Genomic DNA, 16016 nt, shown 5'->3' with positions numbered 1-16016 from the left:
ATAGACAATAATTATGGGGAGGAATTTTCTAAGTTTGAGGTAGAGGAAAGAGCCACAGACTCCAAAAATTATAAGGGAACACTAGTTCTTGGGGAAGAATATCTGTAAGATTAAAAAATAAGAAAGGTTAGAGCTATAAGGAAGAAAGAAAGGAGGACTCTCACAATTTGCAAGTGGAGGATAAGGTGAAAGAGACAGAAGTGGAGGAAACACTAGAGAAAGTTGGGTGTGGCTCCTTTGAAGATGAACATTTCAAAGTGGAAGTAGAGGATTCTAATGAGGAAACCCAGATTCCCCAAGAAACAAAAAATGGTCATGGACTTTGGGATTTTTGGTGATGAATACTTCAAGTCCTTTGATAAAACTAAGGTTAGGGAATAAGTTTTCTCCCCTACTACTGTCCAAAGACAACTAGAAGACTTCAAAAAGGATCATGAAAAAAGTCTCACTAGAATTATTGAGAAGATTGGTGAGCTAAACAATAAGTTCAATAAGGCCATCACTAAACTTGAGTTGGGTGTGGTTGTTTCCATGATTTTCAAGGTGTAGAAGGAAATGATGATAAAGGTTGTGTTTGGGGTGATCAATGGGAAGAGAAATTTGAGAAAGGTGAGCCAAACCAAGGAGGAAAAGTGTTATGAGATAAAGAGTTCAAAAAAAATCAAGAACAGAAGTGAAGAGATCAATTACCTTAATGAAGACTCAGAGAACATCAATTAGGCCCAGCTCCTCATTTTTGTGTTTTTGAGACTTTTATTTATTTATATGGTGGTTACCTATTTAATTTTTGGTTTTTAAAATTATGTTACTATGTCCTGAATGCTATTGAGTTGGCTTTTGATCACTGATAACTCTAATAACCCCCACTGCTATTGGCGTAGTAAGACTTTTTTTGGTTAGTAAGGTTAGTAGCTTAAAGTTTAGACTTATGCTAGTTTTAGGTAAGGATGGTTTAAACTATTCAAAGAAAATGGTGTGTTTTGATTATTTTGATGTTTTGTAAGTGTTGGGTGGGGCTCTAACCACTAGGGTTAGAGTTTGCTTCTCTGATGTTTGGCTTCTTTTATCTTTTATCTAGGTTCAGAACCATTTTCCTTCCTTTTTAAATCAAAATATATGTTTAAGGAAGTATTTTTATTTGATCCTTGAACCTTCTAGTAATGGATGATAGTCCTATAGAAGACCATCTTAGGAGAATTAGAGACCATTTTATTGGTGTGTTTTTCTCAAACTTGAATGTTTACTGACTTATGTGTGGTTTGTGTGAATGGAAGCCTTGGAAATTGTGATTATGTTGTCTCTCTTTATGGAATGATATTTAATGCATATATGTTGCCCCTATATTATTGCACTTGAGTTGATATGGCCTTGTGTAGCTTGATTGTGTGTGACCTTGTTATTTGGAGTCTTCTTTTGGTGTCGATATTTGGCTTTGAGCACCTAGTGTTTTCTCCTTTTTAGAGTATGGTACATAGTAGTCTTACATTTATTTCTTAATTAGAAATAAAATGAAACAATTAATGTTGGTTATATGTTGCATCTTATTTCTTGCATTTCTATATATTTCACTAGTAGATCAATGTTTATGTATCATGAAAATCACTTAAAAGAGGTATTGTTTTGGTAATGAGGAGTGGGATTAATTATTACAAAAGATTATTTGGGTCAATGACATATGTCCCCAAATTTATTGGTTCTTAATTTATGTGGAAAGTTATGTGGTTGTGAAGCATCTGATATGGTTTCTATTAGACCCTTTTGGATTGGGTGTTTTCACATTGTTATAACTAGTTCAAGATGACTCATGATGTCAGTTGTGCATACACAATTTTGGGAAGAACCTTTGTGTTTTTTTGCCAATTAATTCCTTAAGCCATTATTATGTAAATCCTCTTGTATGAGTATGTTTAGAACCCCCTTTGAGGGATTAAGACTCATGCTCCAACCCTAGTTTTCATATCATTGCACAACATATTCACCCTCATGCATGTTGGGTTACTTATCCAGAGAAATCATATATTGCATTCAACACATTTTTACCAATAGTCCTTTGACCATTATTTGTCAAAGACCCTTCAATAGAAATTACTGCACTAATTGGAAGGAAGATAGAAAAATATTTTTGGAAATAATATTGTTACATTTTGTAAATTTTAGAGTTATGCGTATAATTGAGACTATTGATGGTTCTTTTGGCATGAATGCTAATGGTATTACTTTGGAGGAGTATCCTAAGCATTAGAGAGATTGTGTACATGGTTGACATGTTCAATTCATGACTATATGTTTCATTGATGTCAATGTGGCATTGTTTTTGTGTAGACTGGCAAAATAACAGATAGAGAAAAAGGTCATATAGATTATGTATTGATAATTAGGTCAAGCATAGTTAAGGATGTATTCTATATCATTCCCTAATTAAGTGGACAAGTTTGTGTATAGAGAGTCGAAGACATGAAAAAGTTAGTCATGAATTTAAAAATATAGTAAGAAAATAAAGTACCTGATAAGTGGTTTCCGATATTTGGATTGTATCTCTTTACATGGATAGAATCATGATAATCATAGTTAGATAGTGATAGCAGATAGCTTGATGATGATATCAGTGAGTGCACAAGGTCAACAATCACATGCATCATAATTTGTGAACACTGTGAGACAACAATGTCATGTAATTGTAAAATCATTATAATATCTTAATGAGGCCCTATTATAAATAATTGGGAAAGCCTAAAGCCCGAATCAAGGAATTATTTTGAGGAAATGGTATAAAGCAAGATTATTTAAGTAGATATATGTGAAGTGTAAATTAAGTAAGTGATATGATTAGTTGGTAAACATGTGTAAGCAATCCAAGAGATTACTTGGATATGAAGCTGGTGATTTGGTATTGAGATTAGAAGAGGATTGGTCTAGTCAAGAGGACAACAGAGTTGGAGATCATTCATTTCTATTATTATGTAAGGAATAATATAGAGAGTAGTTGGAAAGTGAGTTCAATATTGTTTCCATTGAATTTTTTTTGGATAGTGGGTCCATCTACCTTATTCAACTCCTACTAGGGTTCACACAATTCCTAATAGGGCTAGAATCTCCTAACAGGGATTCAAAGTCTCCTAATAGATACTGATATGTATTGAACATATCTCATTTGCTCCTAATAGAGTCCATGCTCTTACAAGTAAATTTTCTATTAGTAGATCATTTTTTGGGTACTATCCCCATCGAGATTTTCCCTCTAATCAAGGGTTTCCCTAGTTTAAATATCTAGTGTTATTGTGTATGTGTATTTTTTTATGGTTGCTGGTTATATTGTTCTCATGATTAAGAATTAATAAGGTTGATAAATATTTTAATAGTTGATTAACTGAAGAACACCCCCCTCTTAGTTATCTTGGTGGGCTTTACTTTCTAACAATTGGTATCAGAGCACCATGTCCTTGAAGAAAACACTTAATAGCTTAAGGAGATCAATGTTAGGTTACTTCAAAAAAGAAAGTCATAAATTTGATTTTAAGTTAGTTATGATAGTTGAAAGGAGAAGATGAAGACTCATTTTATATGTATGGGTCCAAGGTATTGGCTAATGACTAAGAATAGAAAGAAGATTTTGGAAGAAAGCAAACTTGAGGAATGAAGTGAAGCTAAAAGAGATTTGTTTATGTTCAATATGCTTGCCAAAGAAGCATTATTAGCTCTTCCCAAGAAAAAATAGAGTCGGGTAAAATCCTTAAATGCATCTCATAAAATTTAGAAGTCTTTAGAAACTACATTTGAAATGTGATGTACATGCTAAAAGAATTAGCTTACAAAATTGGATATGTTTGTTTCAAGATGTTAGAATGATGGAAGATGAATCTTTATGAAGCTATGTTGGTAGAATATCAAAAATTGTTGTAGGTATTATTTCTTGTAATGGATCTAAAAATGAAGATGAGGTTATTTGAAAGGTCTTGCAAACTTTGACACCACCATTCAAGAAAACATCGCATATGATTGAGCTAGTGATACCCTATGTTGAGGAGTTTACCAAAGAGACACTTCTTAGAAGATTGGAAGCAACAAAAGAAAGCTTGAAGCAATCTGGATATTTTCTCAAAGTGGAGATAGCCTTTAGTGCATTAAGTGTTAACCCTTCTTAATCAATAAGTGCAAGCACTACTAGTAACTATGCTAGTAGTAGTAGATCCAAGTCTGTGGAGGATATAAAATTGAAGAAGGAATTACCTTGCTTATCAGACGAGAACCAGATGGTAAGAGAATTTTGCAATGAATTTGGTCATTATGCTTATAAGTGTCTTGAAAGAGAGAAAAAGTACAAGAAGAATTTCAAATCTAGAAGGCCTAGATATTGTCTGTATGCAAATTAAGATGATGAGTTTGAAGAAAGACTTCAAAGAAAATGTGATGATGAATTAGGATTTGTAGCTATAAAAGAAGAAAATCCTAATCAAGAAATTAGAGAAGAAAAAGCCCTAGTTTAGTAAGTTGAAAAGTGTTGGATACAATTGATTAATTGTGTGTTGTCTTTGATGTTACACAAATGTCATATTGGTTGACAGTCAGTGCATGCCAAGCTCACTTGGTCAATGAAGACAAATTTCCTAGTCTACCAAACGTTCCTGAGTTTACTTTGAACAAAAGGTAGTATCTACCAAGGTGACTCAGGTGTTGAAGGAAGTTAAGTAGAAAAGAGTGTTAACTGAGCTTACTCGGTTAACGAAGGGAAAGTTTAACAGAGTTAGTGTTAACCGAGTTCACTCAATTACCAAAGGGATTTTGTAAGTTCACAGTGTTAACCAAGCCTCTATTGGTTAACACAAGAATGTTAGGATTAAACCACAAACATAAATAACAATTACATACAAATATAACCAATATCAAAAAAAAATAGATCACATAGAAAAGAAAAAAAGACACCAAAACTTAACATGGTTCACCCAAACCTTGGGCTACGTCTACCAAATAGCAAGTCCAATGTTTTTTACAATCCAATGATTACAACTTCATTACAATCTGTAATCCCTTACAGCTCAATACCACCGCAAGAACTAATCATGCCACCACTATGAAACAATCCCTAACCCTAAGTCCTTTTATACAAGTATTTTTGCTACTTTAGGGTTACATTTAATAATTACATGTCAGCCCAAAATCCCAATAAAATAGGGTGCAATTTTTTTTTTTCGAGGACTCCCAATAGCCACTGCCTATCAATCCCAACTATATTGGGGGTTGCCATCTTCAAGCCCTCACTCAATTCCTAGCCTAGCCTCAAACCCTAGCTAGGAATTATGCAGTATGTATAGTACTTCCCTGATAAGTCACCACAAACTAACAAGGAAATTGTTTTAGAATCAATTTCTACCAAGTTGGGTTGGCTACCAAAGGATTTTCTTATTTTGGCATGTAAAGCTTAATTATTTTACCTATTGATTCTAGCCAACTAAGGTGATGAATATTGGTTATTCTAATTTTTATTTGAGCTGACTTGACAATTTGAAAGGTATAAGTAAATGGTCAAGTTATGATTTCAAAGTGTATGATATGCAAGTTGAATAAGTTGATTGAAAGAGATAAGAAGAGAAGAAGCAAACTTGAAGGATAAATAGATATCCTTATGGAGTAGAAAAGTGTTATTCGATTAGGAAGGATCAAGTATGAACCAGAATAGAGATCTATAATCAGCAATTCATTTGCATCAAAATTAGCTCATTTTATTCTTACTCTCTAACTATTGTAGTAGTGATCTAAAATATCTTAACCGAGTTGGTTTAACAACCATTTGTAAATCCTATAACAAAGTGACAATTCTATTGAATTGTTTCAAGACCTCTTGCAAGGTCACTCCTAATAGGGTGATTAAATCCTTTTATAGGGTGACACCTAATAGTGTCTTTTGTAACCTTTAACAAGATTGGCTCCTAACAGGGCTCACTTCAGAAGAGTGAAAAACAGTAACTAGTTACATTTGGTGGTTTTTCCCAAATTGGATTTCCATGTTAAATCTCAGTGTCTTATGTGTTCATGTTATTTCTTTCGTGCTTGCAAGTAATTACTGATAATATCTTAAGATCTACTAAAGTAATATACACTCTGCATTAATCGAGTTACAACAATTTTTGAATGTTTACTGAGTATCAACAATAATCAATTTTATGAGTTTGGATTTTAATTGACGTCTAAGGGATCTGGGATTTATTTTAGTAGTAATTGATTCACCACTCCCTTGTCAGATACTCCTCTTATATATCCACCTGAAAAGATATGAGATTGGATTATAGATAGTGGTTGTTTGCACTTTATGACTAGAGACATGAATAAGTTTGTTATATTAAGTAATCATGATGGAGGAATTGTAGAGTTCTTAACAATATTTCTTGTCATATCAACGGAATATGATTGATTACACTTGATGGAAATACTAACACTAATGACATCTATTTTTTTGATGAATTAAAGATGAACCTATTGAGTGTTGGATAGTTGATTGATAAAGCTTATTAGCTACAGTTCATAGAGAAGACATGTAGTATCAAGGAAAAAGATGGTAAGTTGAGTGGCACTGGTACAAGATCTAGAGGTAATGTTTTTCAACTAAATCATATAGAGATGACACATTTGGTTGCAAGAGTGGATAATAGTTGGTTATCACATAGAATAATTTTTCATATAAACTTTGATAATTTGTGAAGGCTAGTAGTACATTTAATGTCAAATATTTACCTATAATTGTAAAGCCTACTAATGTTGTGTGCAAAAAATACTTCTAGTTTTTATGAAAAAGAAGAAGAATTTTTTCTTTCCTAGCAAGAAGTTCACTACCATAGAAAATTCAAACAATTTCATACAGATTTGAGTGGTCCCACCAGAACAAGAGGATTCTATGGTAAAAGGTATTTTATGATTTTTTTGGATGATTTCACTAGAATGATGTGGGTAACATTTGTTAAAGAAAAGTCTGAGGCATTTGAAAAATTTAAGTTGTTTAAGAATAGAGTTGAGACTGAATCTGGAGTAAAGATAAAATGTTTGAGATTAGATAGAGGCGGAGAGTTTACCTCAAGAAAGTTTGACACCTTTTGTGAAGTGAATGACATCAACAGATATCTATCAACACCTAAGACTCCAGAGTAAAATGGGATTTCTTAAAGAAATAATAAATCTACTATAGATGAATAAAGAGCCATAATGTTTGAAAGTGATGTATCCAAGATATTTTGGAGAGAAGAAGTCAATATAGTGGCATACACAATGAATATAGTACAGATAAGAAAAGATACAAAAAAGACTCCCCATAGATTATAGTTACGACATGCACCCTCAATGAAATGTTCATAATTTTTGAAAGTAAGTGTTATATAAAGATAGATGATGATATTAGTAACTTCGATACAAGAAGTGATGAAACTATGTTCCTTGGTTATTCATTGAAAAGTAAGGCTTATAGATGTTTTAATCTAAGAACTAAGACTATTGTGGAGTGTGTAAATGTAAAAGTAGATGAGAATTTTGAAGTTGAAAAGAGAATGTTGGATTATAATTCTAATGATGAAGAAGATAATCCTAAACCTATTAGAGAGAATATTGAATTATTCTTTGAGACTAACAATAATTTGTAGAATGATGTTCAAACTATTGAACAAAGAGAAGAACCCAGATCTAAACCTAGAGAAGAAGTAAGAGTTGAAATGAAAAAACCTACACCAAACAATAATTTGGCAAAGAATCACCCTACTGATCAGATCATTGAAAAATTAAAAAGAGTTATGACAAGAAACATAGTACATGAAAAATTGTACTTGATTTCTCAAGTTGAACCATACGGTGCAGATGAGGCATGCAAGGATGATCATTAGATTCAAGAACTAAATGAAGAACTAGATTAGATTGTGAAGAATGAGGCATGGAAATTAGTTCCTAGACCTAAAGACGAGAATGCTATAGGAACTAAATGGTTTTTTTTCAAAAATAAGATGAATAAACAAGGTGAGGTTGTGAGGAATAAATAAAGATTGGTATGCAAAGGATATTCACAACAAGATGGCATAGATTATGAAGAGACATTTTCCCTTGTCGTTAGACTTGAAGCAGTAAGGATTTTCTTGGCTAATGCAATGTGTAGAAAGTTCAAAGTGTATCATATGGATGTAAAGTGAGATTTTGAATAAAGAACTTTATGAAGAAGTCTACATAGAGCATCTTGAAGAATTTCCTTTAACAAAAGAAAAGTACATGGTATGCAAAGTAAAGAAAGCATTGTATGGTATAAAGAAAACACCTAGAACTTGGTATGCAAGATTGGACAAATATTTGTCAAAGTTGGGATTATCTAGAGGTAAGATAGATAGAAATTTTTATTTAAAAGAAATTAAGAATGTATTTTTTATTATTATAATATTTGCATATGACATAATCTTTGGAGGAAATGATGAAGCGATTGACAATTTTTCTAATGAAATGAATAATGAATTTGAGATGAGTATGATCAGTGAGATGCAATATTTTATTAGATCAATCAAAAGCTAAGTATTTGAAAGACTTGGCTTAGAAAATTGTAAGCATGTACACTCATGATAATTGGTTATAGGTTATCTAGAAAAGATGAGACACCTATAGTTGCAAAAAATAAGTACATATCTATGATTGGAGGTTTGTAATATCTGACTCACACCAAACCAAATATAGAAAACATATTTGGTATAATAGAAAGATTTCAAACAGATCCTAGAGAGGTACATTATGTAGTAGTAAAGAGAATATTCATATATTTGATTTTGGTTTATGGCATGACCTATCAAGTGATTTTACTTTATGTGATACAGATTAGGCAAGCAGTACAGCTAATAGAAAGAGCACCAATGGAGGAACATTTTTTATTGGAGGAATATTGGTTTCTAGGCTAAGTAAGAAATAAGATTGTATTTCCTATAGTATAGTAGAAGAAAAGTATGTAGCAACAACAAACAATTATAATCAGTTCATGTGGATGAAGTATATACTGAAGGATATTGTGATAGAATTTTCAGAACCTCTTATCATACATTGTGATAACAAAAGTATCTCTAAATTAAGTCATGAGTAATGAAATCTCTAGGTCCAGTTTGACCTGAATCACCCTACATTTTTATTAGATCATGTAAATTTTGTGCCTTTGAGTTCCATATATCTATAAGAGCTTTGTTTGATATGAAATCCAGAAGATCAATTCACACATCTTGCATCCCTATCAGTTAACATAGTATCAAAATCTCTCATGAAAATTAAATTTGAGTGCTTTAACAAAAATATGTCATTTGAGATCCTATGCTAGATTAGCTTCCTCAAAGACTTATTATTTTTGGCATAGATATTAGAAATGATCTAGATGAAGTTATCACTTGAGTGTTTACATCAAAACTTAATAATATTAACATCATAAGAAAGAGGAATTCTAGAAATAACATTTTGATTCCAAAAAAACACAATACCTCTAGAAGCTCCTTCAACACTGCCTCCCAACACTGCACAATTTTTGTAAAGTTCTAAATTTTTTTCCACACGATCTTTAGGCATCTCATTCTCTTTAAGCACCACCATATCTACTTGGTGATCTTTAAGAATGTTTCTCAAAACATCCTACTTGTGAGGGTTATTTAACACTAAAATGCTCTAGGATAAAATATTTATTTCTTGGGGGTGAAATCCTAGATGGTCACATGAACATGAACAAGTCTTCTAACATCGTCTATGCTCACTAACATTAATTCCCAATTCCTACTCGTCATCAAGCTAAAACAAAAATACTATGACTACCCATAACATACTTTCCTTGTCACTAGTATGCTATTATTCTTTACCAAAGAAATTACAAGTCATCTAGAATATCAAAAAGAGTTCAATAGACATAAACATGATGTTTATGCTCCTTATACATAGATGAAATCTCTCATATCGAAATTTGTTAACCACCACTTGTACTGAATTGATCAATGATTTATGATATGCAAAATTTGTCTTTCTTCATCTAAAGAACATGTGTTGACATTAATGACAAAACATGTCAATAATACAACATCCTTGCAATACTCCAAGTCCCAACAATCTCTAATTTCTAATAGGTTCATGGCCATACTACTAAAACTTTTTTTTCTTTTCTTTGAAGAAGGCTAAATTAACAATTTTTGTATTGTGCAATAGCATTCGTAAACTAATTCATCATTAAGAATTCATTTAGTAACTCTAGTAACTATTAGAGTCAATGTTTTATAATTAATAGTATAATAAATTTTAATTATTTGAATTGAAGAATTTAAATTTAAATTAAGGATAATAGAGATAAAACTTATCACTAGTACCACAAATTCCAAGATATAGATATTGACACTTACAAAGCCTCACAAAAACAATAAATATTTTCCATGCTTAAGAAGAAGTTAAAATATTATATAAATGGTAAATGTTTTGGAATAACATAACTAGCATTAGGATTATGTGATACTATTTTGTATTCGAATGTGGAAGGTTTTAGATGTATTTGATTATTTTAGTTTACAAGAAGAACAAAAATATTTGAAAATTAAAATTAGCGATGTGGATGAATGTCCCGAGCTAGGTGTAAGTCCAATTGGCTCAAATCAATAGTTTAGTGATGCATCAACTAAGTTCAAAGTGTTACTCATTCTATGATATGTCACTCACAGTTTGTACAAATGCTTAAATTAAAAAACACATTCATAATTCATATGAGAACTAGAAAAAAGATTCTCACATTTTGATATATAGTCAATCACCGTACCTACACTTTGATATGTAATCAATAGCTGTACTTCAGAACCAAAAGACCTCATTATCTTTGTACATTTGAGTGGTATTTGATGGTTCTCTGATTAATAAAATCCAAAGTGTTTGAGAATTTAATATAGAAATTATGATTCATAATTACACCAATCAATCACATAAAATCTCTTTCTCTAGTTACATCAATCAATTTTTTTTTGGTTACCAAAAGCTTAAAACAATAAACTAAGCCATCCATTTCAGTGAAACCTACAAACGTATCCATATGTACATGTCTACAGATATTGAAAGCCATGTGTTTGGGACTTCAATACATAATAAGCTCCCTGTCTGCAGCTGTACCAGTCAATTTTATATGGTTATAACCAAAAGCTTAGAACAATAAATTAAGTCATCCATTTCCGTGAAGCCTACAAAGCTTTCCATATATACATACTGACAAATATACATACATATTCAACTTAGAGCACGTACTGCAACTAGACTATAACTCATAGCTATAAACGTTGAGTGCCAACAAAGTCAGAATACTAAAAGGAACGCCAACCTTTGGTTGTATTGAAACAGTCATAAGAGTTGTTAAAATCGCCCAACGTTTCCCACCCACAGAAATCAACATCTGCTTTTACAGCTATGATCAACCGGGCGTGAAAAAGATGAGTTATACGGGCCTTTTGTCATTTCTGATGATTGGGCGAATGAAAAAGATTAAATATGAACACCATAATGACTTTAATCAGCGGTAAGCAAAGAGTGCACCATGTGACATGGGCATTGGATAAAACAAGGGTTTGTGATAGTTTCCCTCATCTTTCGACACAGATATCTGATTCCGTAAAAGGCTGTGTGCAGAATAGAAGCATGCCAACCATGCAGTCACGGGCGAACAGAATAATCAAAGTTATATATGACTAACTATTGTCTTGTTTCCACAAAGAGCTTACGTCAACATGAGTTCACTTAACCTAAAACAGCAACGTAGAGATTCCCCATATTAGGGTTCACGTGCCCACATTGAAGTTTTGCCATAAACTATTCTCAATACCCGAGAAGTTCAGAAAATAGATCACCCGTGACCCTATAAAAAAATGAGCCCTCTTCATCATTTTTTCATCACAGATCTCAAGTGCTGAGGGACACTGGTCTTCAAGAAGCTTGGTTCTTGTACATCTTCTTGAAGGTTGTTTTGTTGTGGAGTTTGTGGTTGGAAATAATGGGTAAGGCTTCAGCTTTGTTCATTTTGGTGATTGTGGGCATTTCAAGTATGCCTCCTGCCTTAGCTTGTAGCCCCAATTGTAGTGGTGGTGGTAGTGGTTATGGTGGTGGTAGTGGTGGATCTGGTGGTGGTCGCGGAGGAGGAGGTAGTGGTGGAGGAGGTGGCGGCAATGGAGGAAGAGGAGGTAATGGAGGTAATGGAGGAGGCGGCGGTGGCGGAGGTGGTGGTGGTAATAATGGGAGATGCCCATTGAATGCATTGAAGTTGGGAGCATGTGTGGATGTGCTTAGTGGACTTGTTCATGTGGGTCTTGGAGACCCAGTTGTGAATCAATGCTGCCCATTGATTCAAGGAGTTTTGGCTCTTGAGGCGGCGCTCTGCTTGTGCACAACCATAAGAATCAAGCTTTTGAACCTCAACATTATCTTGCCTCTTGCTCTGGAGCTTTTTATTCAGTGCGGTGTAACTCCTCCTCCTGGGTTCACATGCCCACCTCTTAACTAATGGAAGGTTAGGAATCCTTGGAAGTCATATGATCTCTCTTATTTTTCACTTCACTTGTGTTTTTTTTGGTGTCATTTAGGGTTTCCCATGTCTGCAAATTGGGTGGTGGTTTATGATTTCAGGTCCTATATTAGTTTGAAGCTGTCGCTATCATTCCTTGTGCCTTTGTGTTGTACGTCAAATATGGGTACTCGATGTACCTTGCAATAACTTGTTGTTCATGTTGACTATAATTTTTTACAGGCTGACTTCTTGGTTTTAGCTTGTGATTGGATGTGGGTATTGAATACCTTTCGTATGAAAATGATTTGTGTATACATTCTGTTTTATCAAGACATGGGTTTGAATTTGTTAAGAATGACAACTTTTATTTATGGAGACTCTGCATTTTGATATATATAGTGCAACTTTTCAGTGACGCCCATTCTTACCAAGTTAACTTTTATTTTGAGTTTTTTTTCCCATCTCGTGTGAAAATAACCTGGCAAGAGGATGAGCAGACAATGACCACTGAAAAAAATAATAATGGAATAGCCTCATAATCCGTACCTTCTCAAATCTTTACATCACACCTATTATTTTAAGGTGAGGCGTGACTGTACTCTTCGTTAACATACCTGACATAAATAATTTGTCTTCTGGATTTGATTGTGTGCGCTTTTTTTACCATCAACATTTCGGATCATACTACATGATCCATCATTCCTGCACTTTCTCATCCCGATGATGGATCATGTAGTATGATCCGAAACATTGATGGTAAAAAAAGCGCACAATCAAATCCAGAAGACAAATTATTTACAAATGGATTGTGGAAATCTGATAATGTTAATACCTGACATAATTTTAGATTCTTCTACATTGCCTTTTGGGTAATCCTTATCTGTTTAACAATTTAAGCAATTAGAATTAGATAAAACTTTCACTAATTGGAATGGTTATTTATTTTGATTAGACCCATAACCGAGTTTACAAATGAATGATTGATGTTCTATAATTTAAAACTAGAATACGATCGAGAAGTCGTGAGAATTTGTATACAAAATATTGCTATTATAAATTTAGAACAAGGTTATTTCAGAGAGGTGTTTTTGTGACATTATTAGATTTGTTGCGGCTTCCACAATATGTTTACATTATTTGGATCATTTATTTTGAATCATCCATTAATTTTGAATCTGAATCTTCTCAACGCTAAGTAATTTGATCTTAGTCGAGGTTGTTTATTCATGACTGATTGTAGGGAAAAATTCAGTAAACAACACATCAAGTAGCACATTTAATATAATTTGGATTTTCCGTTCAAATGTATGTTGTAGAGGAATAAATCCTAACTTACTTTGCAATAACAAGGATCTACTTAAAATATTAAATTATTTAAATAATAGATTAAGAAAAGTGTGTTTGAATAATTAGAATGAGTTTAGAGACATATTTAGTTTGGTTTAACATATAATTGAAATTACAATTATATAGTTGATGCTTTATAATATAAAAGTTAAATAAATGATAACAATATGTCGATTGTTTATAAAAGAATTGGTTTTATAACTAGCTTAACATTATATAGCTTGTTCTTGGACAAAACATTCTAGATGGATTAGTTTACACAACTAATTAGATTTGTTGCTTCTTTAAAAAATCTATATCAATCTAATTTGTACATCTTTATTCTATTATTTATGAATATTTCCTTTAAAAAGTTAAAATAGTAAAAAGTATATTAAATAGTAGATTTTGATAAGGGTCTAATAATTGACAAAGCTAAGATGCTTTTATTTATTTATTTAACAAGTCAATAATTTTTAAATACTTGTTGATGGAGGCTTTGTACCTTAAACAAGTATAATAAGATCAATAGGACGTGGATGTTTTACATACTAAGAATTGCTAATGTAAATAACTAACATTCCTTGTATTATTATTAATGTTTTTTTAAGGAGATTAGTTTACATGATTAGATTGGATTTTGTCTTGCTTCCAAAACAAACAAATATTCATTAAGAATCTCTAATCTGTTCTATGCTTTAAAAGTCAATTCATGATTCTTATAAATTATTTGATGTTCTGTTTTCAATATAATGTATCTAACTCAATGGTCAAATATTGGAGAAAGTGTAAGGAGTTATCATGTTTAACCATTTTAGATATTCAATTTCCTTGGGATTGTAAATAATAGGTAGGTCAATCATTTGTATATTTAAAATTTAATTTAGATTTAGAGTTATCTTATAGTTTGTGATTCCTACAAGAATAATTCAAAGGTCTTGTTACATATAAACTAATAAGGATTTTGGTCATACATATAGTCTTACATGATTGTCTAAATGACGAAGGGTGCTCCCCTTAATACCACACACACATAATAGAAACACAGAAATAAAAAACAATTTACAAGAAGACAATATGGGCATCTTATTATTGCCACAAATGGGAAATTACAAAATTTTGAACTACAATAAGCCAACCCATATGGCCTCCTTCTTTACAATAACTTGTAGCACAGAGCTACAAACTATCACCAAAATTGTCCTAGGTAACATGCAAGAATTCTTTATATAGGCATTTTGACACCAATCAAGAAGTTTTTGGACATCAAACCCTAACCCTTGGGAATGAATAACCCTAAAATAACATATAAAGTTGGCCCAAAATATCTTTGACACCTTTTTTGGAAATTTGGGTTGACCCAACTTTGGAATGCCACAGTGTTTGAGCCATTTCTTTGATTGGCTATTATAACCCCTTTTTGGAATCCTTATCATTTGATAAGCAAGGCCCAACTTGTGTAAGCTCCACTCAACCTCATTTTGGAGCCGATTAAGGGTTTTTAAGTCAATCAACACTAACATTGAAGTTTAAATTATACCAAAATTGCATACCAAAATTTTGTAATAACTTCATGAATACTCATAATTTGGCACTGAGCCTCAACTAGCAGGTTGATATATCCAAGATGAACAACCACCTCTAAAATTAGGACATTCTAAGCTCGTACGACTAACTTGCTAAGTAAAAAGTCATCATAAACAATAAATTTGAACCGAGACAACCCTTATTTAAGAAACAAAAAGAAAATGTTTTTGGATGATGTAATATTTATTGTACACCTAGGATGCTCCTACATCAGACACTCAGGGTAATTTGAGAAGTAACCTTGTCACACCTTTAGTGTTTAGAGGAAAACCAAGATGATTGACCTTTTCCCTTCCTAGCCATGATGAATCTTCTATTGGTCTCCCTTTTCATTTGATCATGTACTCTTATTAAGTTCTATTCCTTACACTTTAGTCAACACAATTATCTAGTATCTCCTTTGTAGCCAAACTAGCTACTAGAATAATCTACTTTCCTTCTACAATGTCATCTCCATTAACTCCTTTATGATATTCTATCATATTTGAAATTTTAAATAGTGGTGAAATATTGAGTTCAATAGGTGAATCTACCTCATAGACATTTCAAAAATCATGCCTTTTCACTATCTTGCATGGTCCAATATTTTTTATTTTCAACT

General features: G+C 32.4%; 1 protein-coding gene across 1 annotated transcript; it reads left to right on the top strand.

Annotated features, from left to right (window-relative positions):
* The first annotated feature begins 11761 nt into the window (after positions 1–11761).
* Positions 11762–12857, top strand: LOC149556214 (14 kDa proline-rich protein DC2.15-like). The gene has a single exon (XM_089830340.1). It carries the CDS (start codon positions 11993–11995, stop codon positions 12497–12499), a length of 507 nt encoding a protein of 168 aa, XP_089686466.1. The 5' UTR covers positions 11762–11992; the 3' UTR covers positions 12500–12857.
* Positions 12858–16016: the final 3159 nt, after the last annotated feature.

Source organism: Cupressus sempervirens, chromosome 5, assembly GCF_028749045.1.
Source record: "Cupressus sempervirens isolate cs-2001-9-10 chromosome 5, ASM2874904v1, whole genome shotgun sequence".
Classification (NCBI taxonomy): domain Eukaryota; kingdom Viridiplantae; phylum Streptophyta; class Pinopsida; order Cupressales; family Cupressaceae; genus Cupressus; species Cupressus sempervirens.
This window is presented reverse-complemented; position numbering and strand designations above follow the sequence as displayed.